This window comes from Centroberyx affinis, unplaced genomic scaffold, assembly GCF_046629955.1.
Source record: "Centroberyx affinis isolate AG114_WGS23_722 - 3 ecotype Tasmania unplaced genomic scaffold, CSIRO-AGI_Caff_v1 ptg003137l_1, whole genome shotgun sequence".
In the NCBI taxonomy this organism is placed as follows: domain Eukaryota; kingdom Metazoa; phylum Chordata; class Actinopteri; order Beryciformes; family Berycidae; genus Centroberyx; species Centroberyx affinis.
The window spans coordinates 65299-73402 of record NW_027281198.1 but is presented as its reverse complement, the minus strand read 5'-3'; the positions used below and the strand labels follow the sequence as shown (position 1 = coordinate 73402).

The following is an 8104-nucleotide window of genomic DNA, read 5'->3' as shown; positions in this document are numbered from 1 at the left end:
CCAAATATGAAGGACAAACAGCATTTGTTACATAATTAGTTATTTTGCCCTTAAGTGTTTTAACCAGACTTATCTTGACAGAAGCCTAACCAACCAAATTCTAACCATGTTCTTTATACCTCCTTTATAAACCCACAATGACATATAAATGATATATGTCAATTTATTGTGGCAAAATTTCTGTTTCCCAATTGAAACCAATGAATGAATTATCGACTCACTGTAAAATCACTTTAGAAGACATGCTTAAAAGAGGTTGAAAAAGTGAAAAGTCACTAATATTCTTAGTCTTATACTCATTAGACTATAGTGAATGCTTGGTGTTTTTAGACTGTATATTAGCCTATTTTTTCTCTGGGTTCAATTGCTCTGTATAGCCTAGGTTGATGTCTGTTTTGTCAGTTCTGTGCCTATAAATGAATATATAGAGTAACTTTTTATCGTGCCAGGAGTTCAGTTTCCTGATTGAAGCCAGAGACTACAGTATGGAAGCGACGAGGAAACCTCCCCTGATTAGATCCGAGTTTCATATGTCTATGGATTAGATGAATACAGATGCAGTGGTGCCAAACCTCAAAAGACCACCTGGCTGCCTGCCGAAACCCGGGATCGAACCAGGGACCTTTAGATCTTCAGTCTAACGCTCTCCCAACTGAGCTATTTCGGCTTGTGTATATACACCTTGATTAAGGTCCGAATTCAGGCTGCAACATCTACCAGTGTGTTTCCAATCAGAACAGTCAGTGACTTAAATTCAAAAGCGGTAATATAATAATGTTAACACTGGTAAAGGCGACCGGGAAACTGCTTACAAACCAAAGCAGGCTTCATAGGCGACATTGTAGCACAATCTGCTCGAATATTGAGCGAGTTCAGGGAACAGCTGATTGATATGATAGTTGTCTGGAAGTTTGTATCCATTTAGATGATCAGACAACGTGACACTGTGGACACTGACTAATACACACTAGCCTCGGGCCTGCAGTCTCCGTCTGAACCGGTGTGTGTGTGTGTTTGCATTATAAAACCATGTCATAGTGTTCTTACATTTGCTGTTCAAAACACCACCTAGTTGCCTGCAAAAACCCGGGATCGAACCAGGGACCTTTAGATCTCCAGTCTAACGCTCTCCCAACTTCGGCTTCCTTCACATGCAAATTTGTGCTTGTGTGGGTGTGCGTGCTTCCAAATGAGATTGAAATATGTACGCATTGTCCCATCTACTGGCTCAAATGTGTCACTGCACCCACTGGTTTCACACCAAACCCCACCAACCACCAAGCGGCCATTAGTGGGCCGCTGCTTCTTATATAAAATCAGCATTTTGCAAAGGTTCTGCATCTTAGAGATAGAACTTTTCGGTGTAAGTCCTGCTAATGAAGCTGATAGTGCTATTCAGCACCAAAAGTGGTCTGACTCACTATGAGCCTCTCGCAAACAGGTCTATGTGAGGCGTGGATGGTCTAGTTCTAACCATTTAAGATTGTCTCCCTTCCTGTTTATGTGTCTTCATCGACTTCTCTTGTGTGTCGCGGCCAAATGGTTGCAAGAAAATTCTGTCATATAAAATATGCTGTGTGGAAAATTTGGTGGCGATCAAGGCAACTTTTTTTTTTAAGAGTTGCAGTTATAAGGTTGGCGTGGTGGTGGCGCTATGTAGTCTGTAACAGAACGTGACATTGTGGACACACTGACGCCTGCAGTCCTATTTGAGCCAGAGTGTGGGCGTGTGTATGTCTGCATTAGAACTCTGTTTCGTAGTGTTATTTGGTATGTAATCAAAAAACCACATGGTTGCCTGCCGAAACCCGGGATCGAACCAGGGACCTTTAGATCTTCAGTCTAACGCTCTCCCAACTGAGCTATTTCGGCTTGCACAAGGTACTATTGTGTGCGTGCGGTCATATTGGTGTGTGCGTGTCTGTGTGTGTTGTGTGTGTAATGAGGTTGGCATATGGAAGTATTACGCTATCTATACATACAGCCTATCCTATTCACGGTCCCTTTGTAAAATCAATCCAAAGCATTGTTGCGTGAATACATTCTGTATCAACATGCTGTACAGTGTAGTTTCCATTATAACAGGTCTACAGAAGGCCATACAGTAGCTACAGAATTTATGATGTGAATACGAGCATGTTTTCGCACATCTGGGGTACTTTACTATTTCACATATTGTTTTCCCTCATGTTTTCTTCTGCTTCTTTCGCTCATTGTTATATAATGTATTTTTCAGTTATTTCATACTCTAGCAGCAGCAGTAGCCCAATAGCTACCTACGCAGACAAAAAAGCTATAAGGCTATATGTACTTTGCTACATTGTAATCCATATTTTCATCATACTTTCACAAAAAGGGTACCTGTTGAAACCGCTTATTCGGCACGTTCACCCCATTTCGTCTGCTCTTCTACTACTAGCCTACTTTCTCAACTACTATTTGCCGCTGACTGGTTATGTTTCCCCATGGATATCCATCACCTTTGACTTAGTCTTACATGTGACAGATGTATATGTTTAATGATAGTTTCAAAAGTCCTCACGGTCGTCTGCCGAAAGCCGGGATCGAACCAGGGACCTTTAGATCTTCAGTCTAACGTTCTCCCAACTGAGCTATTTCGGCTTCGTAAATAATAATCCCATAGGCCAAAATGTCCTGTGTAGTATTACAGTGTGCCACCAGAGGTCACCCTTGCAGCTTTAAACCACAAAACATTGTCACTGGACTTGATAAGATATACACATTTTGGTTAATTTCATATATTGTTGAAACCAGGTAAATATTCTAAGTAGAGTTGAACTTTAAGCAGTAGCGTGCAACACTGGAGATAATTTCACTGGTCTCTAAAACACTGATGAACAGCACCATCGTTTCCTGAAGGAGAGGGAGGGAGCAGAACTTAATAAAGGCCAGTCTACTATGCCGATATGGTATGTGTTTCTTTTCTATTTTCTGTTTTCTATGTATGTGATGTTCATGTGTGGGTATCCAGCTAAACACACACACACACACACATTGATATCACAGGAGGCAACAGGCAGTCTCTGAACAACATAGACCCAAAGAGCATAACCCTGTAGTGGTTGAAGACAGACAGATGTTGAACTCTTATTATCGTTCCAACAATGTGTGGTTGTTTTCAAACCAGCCTGGATGTTCTTCAACTCTGCAGTAGGAGCCACTCTGTGTCCCTTCAGGTAGTGCATCATCATGTGAGCTATAATGTACAGTACTCCAGATTATGTTCATGCTGTTTTCCCTCTCAGCGGGTCTCCCCTTCATGGGAGAAAATACCATCATGAAAGCTACCTCTGACTTTCCCAGGCTTTACCCAAGCATGTACTCTGCATCTTGTAATCTTCTGCATCTTTGCACAGGGATATACTCACAAGAGAACGACACTGTGAAGGGAAATTATAGAAAGCTTGCCCATAGGTTTGGGTTTGTTGTACTTATATTTATTTCCCCATGGGCATGTACACTCAGGAACACATTAAATCTGTGCGTGAGAAATCACATCTGCTCCAGTTTTCTCAAAAATTCAAGAAATTACAAAATGTTTTGCAACATTTTTTGCAAAATAGCAAAGCTCCGTCTCCTCTCTGGTTGCAGCTGGTTGGGCTGAGCAAGTGTGTGACTGTATACTTTCATTTGTAGCGTTCACTACAGACCTGTGGTAATGATAAAAACAAGTACCACCACCTGCCGAAAACATTTGACAACGTATAGAAAATATAGCCTGCGTAGTTTTCATTTGTAAGCTTGTGTTTAGGATTCGAGTTTATTCGATTTTAACTGACATAATATTATAATAACATTATTATAATGTTACAAAAAATCAAACGGAGGCAGTGGCCTGACTGCGCTGGTCAGGTTGAAGTGCTGCTGCATTACTTCGCCCTGTAGGCTTCATCCCACATAGATGACTTCTCTTCATCCTATACTGCAGAGGTCTGCAGCGCCTCCCTCCCACTCAACACAAAGCCCACACAAAGTTTTCAAACAGCATTCTGGCAGAAGTTAAGCAAGCCTGTGCTGTATAGCTCACTGGGATTAACACTGTCAGGGTCACAAGCTCAGTTCCCACTGAGGGCATCCGCGCTAAACATGGATGCACTCGTGGTGTTATAAAGTGTTCACATAATGTATGTTCTGTGATTAGTGGTGTGAAGTACACATGCAAGACTTCACAGCTCTCCATATACTATCAATAATGGCAAAACAATGCCAAAATGCTATTTGAGATGTATATCACTATATAGGCCAGTTTATGATTGTAATAAGTGAGGTGCACTCACATTGATATCACAGGAGGCCACAGGCGGTCTCTGAACAACATAGACCCAAGAGCATTGCACTCACTGCAGTGGTTAAAGACAGACAGATGTTGAACTCTTATTTAACAGTATCGTTCCAACAATGTGTGGTTGTTTTCAAACCAGCCTGGATGTTCTTCAACTCTGCAGTAGGAGCCACTCTGTGTTCCTTCAGGTAGTGCATCATCATGTGAGCTATAATGTACAGTACTCCAGATTATGTTCATGCTGTTTCCCTCACAGCGGGTCTCCCCTTCATGGATGAAAATACCATCATGAAAGCTACCTCTGACTTTCCCAGGCTTTATCCCAGTGGCATTTTGCAAGCATGTACATGCATCTTGTTAGCGCTACATGTTCCTCTTTGCCAAGCAACAAAATCAGCATACCAGAATCCCAGAGACGTGTAAGCAGAGCAAAGACAGCACACCCAGACCTCAATATAATCATATTTATTGATATAATCTTTTATCCTTTCATGGTAATACATTCACATGAGAACAACACCATGGAGGGGAATTCTACAAAGATTGCACATGTTTGTTCTTCTATATATTTTCCAGTGTATACATTCAGGAACACATTAAATCAGTGCATGGTAATTCACATGGCCTCTGAAATGAGCTCGAGTGTGAGTACAGCATTAGAGCAGTGAATATACGAACAGGTAGAACAAAGTCAACAGGAAACACTAGGCCTACTCTACCAATCTGTCAGTGTTTGGTGATGGCGATGATCGTTCTCTTGTGTTTGTTGGACACTAAGGTTGAGCTGACCCATGGGACTGTGAGCAGATGTCCAGGTGCTGACACAGTGACGAGCCGGACACAACTGAAACACTCTCTCTAATCTAGCAACGTCACTCTATGATCAATAGAACCACATACAGACCAAGTGACAGTGTACTGCAGATTTCACATTTGATAAATTTATATCTGGTCAGTATATACAGCATGTACATGAATATCGGTTTCAAAAGGACATCACATGCTTTTAGCACTGCCAAAACCCCAAATCAAACTAGAGTGTATACTGCCATCCCAACTCAGCTATTTCAGTTACAGTGAGACCATATGTCTTTCATAACATACATGTCTTACCATTAGGACAATGTGCTAACCACCTCCTTGCACTATGTACAAAATATAAATAAACATGATCATATTACACCATTTAATACAAATTAAGGACCAAAAGTGGTGCATTTACATGAAGGAGCTTTGCAAGGTTTGGAAATAAATACTGTAACATTTGACCATATGATAACTATTTACACAAAGCAAAACTGCATTTCATATTTTACACTAGCCTGCAATTGCCCTCTGACTTGTTCCTCACCTCTCTCTTCTCTCTCTTTGCCCATTTACAGCTCAGTACACGCTCATCATTTACATGTTGTACTCTTTGTGTCCTGCTGTAATATGCAATACATACTCCCATTTTGTTCAGAAAACACAACATAGCACCTAACCAATTATTCAGAGCAGAATTAAGGCAGAGATGATATTAAATACATCCAGAAGAGTCTGTATTTGTGTGTTTGAAGTGTGTCAACATTTTAGTGTTTCTCTTGAAAGCTGCCTTGGAGCATTTGAGTGGGTGGCAGATCAGATCATCTGCTGGCTAAACACATTCTTTGGAGCAGTTATGTAAGCACCACTATGAGAGTGCTCGATCATAGACTTTGCACACAACTCCATATGTAAACAGAGTTCAGTATTATTATACACTTGTGCATTTACTGACTGATTTTCTTGCTGTAAAATGGAATGTATCAGCTTTAGCGGCTGCGCTGCGCTGCGCACACACACACACACACACAGTGACAACCGCATCCTGCTTTCACTGCTGCCTGAGGTGTAAGTTGACTGTATTTAGCATGGGCTTGCTGGTGGTTACATGAAAGCATTTCCCAGAGGTGGAAATCTGTTTTCCACATTTCTTCTGCAGGCTTCACGCACTGGTGAGTTTCATAATGGGACACACCTGTGACTCTTTTCTGGTTATTAATTATGGTAACCCACAAGTCTGCGTTCGTCTCACAGGGCCTCTGCCAGGCAGCGGTCGGTGGCGTCACTGGCTTCCAGGCGCACCTGCCGTCCGGTCTTCCTGTTTTCCACCCAGGAGTTGTGTATGACGGTGCCCCCTGGTGAAGGGTCCACTTGGAGCAGGGACACCACCCTCTTCTTAACCTTGGCGCGGAGGGCGCGGCGCAGCTTCTGACGGGTGAAGGCATAGAGCAGGGGGTGGGAGACGGTGGTGCCGTAGGCCAGGGCCAGGAACCAGAGGCGCAGGCTGACCAGGGTGTCGCTGGGACCTACCCCCAGGATCAGCACATTGGTCACGGATAGAGGAGCCCAGCAGCCCAGGAAGGTGGAGATGATGATGAGGGACATCCTGAACACCCGACGCTGGCGCTCACGCCGATCCCGGTGTCGCCGCACTGCCCGCCGCAGGGCAATGATGGCCGACACGGAGGCCTGGACACCCATGCTGGCTGGCATGGCGGTGGCAGCGCCCATGTCGGAGGTGACCAGGGGGGCGGAGGACAGGGCCGGGGGAGAGGTAGCTGTGGGGGTGGGAGAGGGGGAGGGGATGAGTGGAGGGTGGCTGAGCTGCTTGGAGCCATCTGTGGTACACTGCTCCCCTCCTACCTCCCCACCCTCTTTCATCCCAAGCCCGGCCTTCCTCTTCTTCTGTCTCTTATGGCGCCCTCTGCAGGAGGGGCCCCTGAAGCGCTGGCTCTTCTTAATGTGGGAGCCAATGCGGATGTTTAAAGCCCTCAATATTCTGGAGTAGGTGAACAGCATGACTGCCACTGTGGTGAAGAAGATGGGTACCTGCAGAAGGAGATGGTAGTACATACCCAGGCCTGTGTGATAGCCCTGCCCGCCGACACACAGCAGAGTCCGGTTACGCCAGCTTGGCACCACTGTGGCACTGATGCCAGGGGAGGAGGAAGATGAGGGTGTCACCAGCCCACTCTCCGCTCCCCCTCCTCCGCTGAACATCCCCACCTCCAAAAATGGGATAAAAAACACAGCTACAGAGGTAACCCAAACCGCAGCCAAGAGCAGCGCTGCTCTGCGTGTTGTCAGCAGCCTGTTGGCCGGCCGTACTGAAATGTCGTAGCGGTCCAAGCTGATAACCAGGACGTTGATGGCGGTGGCAATGCTGGCGAAGGTTACACAGGCCTCGTGGAAGCAGCAGAGCAGGGCCAGGTTGGATCCCGGGGGCAGCAGCACTACCACTAGAGTGAGGGGCAGACACAGCACACACACCGCCACATCCAGCACATGCAGGTTGACAGTCACCATGTTGCTGACCGAGTCCACCAAATTGGATTGGGAGCAGTAGAGCACCAGCACTGTCAGGTTGCTGCTGAAACCTAGCACCAGCTCCAGCATGAGGAAGGCGGTCAGGGACACCTGGAAGCCCAGTGGGTATGGCATGTACCAGGTGGCCGGGCTGCTGGACGAGCCCCCTCCTCCCTGCTCCTCCACGAGTCCCATTCCCCCCTGGCTGGCCACCGTCCCAGCCCAGTCAGTGGTAGCTGGGCTTGAGGTGTAGCTGTCAGTCTCCATGGCAACCTCTCAGTCCTCATATATTGTAGCTGTCACACCGTTTATGAGCTCCCATGATGCACCAGGCTGAGCCTCCATGATGCAGGGATGAATAACAGCTTGGTGGCAGTCCTGGGGAGAGGAGAAGACAAGGCAGACAGATGAGAAATGAACTGCGGAGAAGAGAATCAAAACATATTATTCTCTCTCAGGAACTGTCAGACA

General features: G+C 45.5%; 1 protein-coding gene and 3 non-coding genes across 4 annotated transcripts; all 4 read right to left on the bottom strand.

The window, feature by feature from the left end:
* Positions 1-594: 594 nt before the first annotated feature.
* trnaf-gaa (transfer RNA phenylalanine (anticodon GAA)) lies at positions 595-667 on the bottom strand. Its single transcript has one exon. It is a non-coding gene; the product is annotated as a tRNA-Phe (tRNA).
* Positions 668-1799: 1132 nt separating this feature from the next.
* Positions 1800-1872, bottom strand: trnaf-gaa (transfer RNA phenylalanine (anticodon GAA)). Its single transcript has one exon. It is a non-coding gene; the product is annotated as a tRNA-Phe (tRNA).
* A 677-nt stretch (positions 1873-2549) lies between these two features.
* On the bottom strand, positions 2550-2622 carry trnaf-gaa (transfer RNA phenylalanine (anticodon GAA)). The gene has a single exon. It is a non-coding gene; the product is annotated as a tRNA-Phe (tRNA).
* A 3733-nt stretch (positions 2623-6355) lies between these two features.
* LOC139659553 (G-protein coupled receptor 22-like) lies at positions 6356-7900 on the bottom strand. Its single transcript, XM_071537861.1, has one exon. It carries the CDS (start codon positions 7898-7900, stop codon positions 6356-6358), a length of 1545 nt encoding a protein of 514 aa, XP_071393962.1.
* Between the last annotated feature and the right edge of the window lie 204 nt (positions 7901-8104).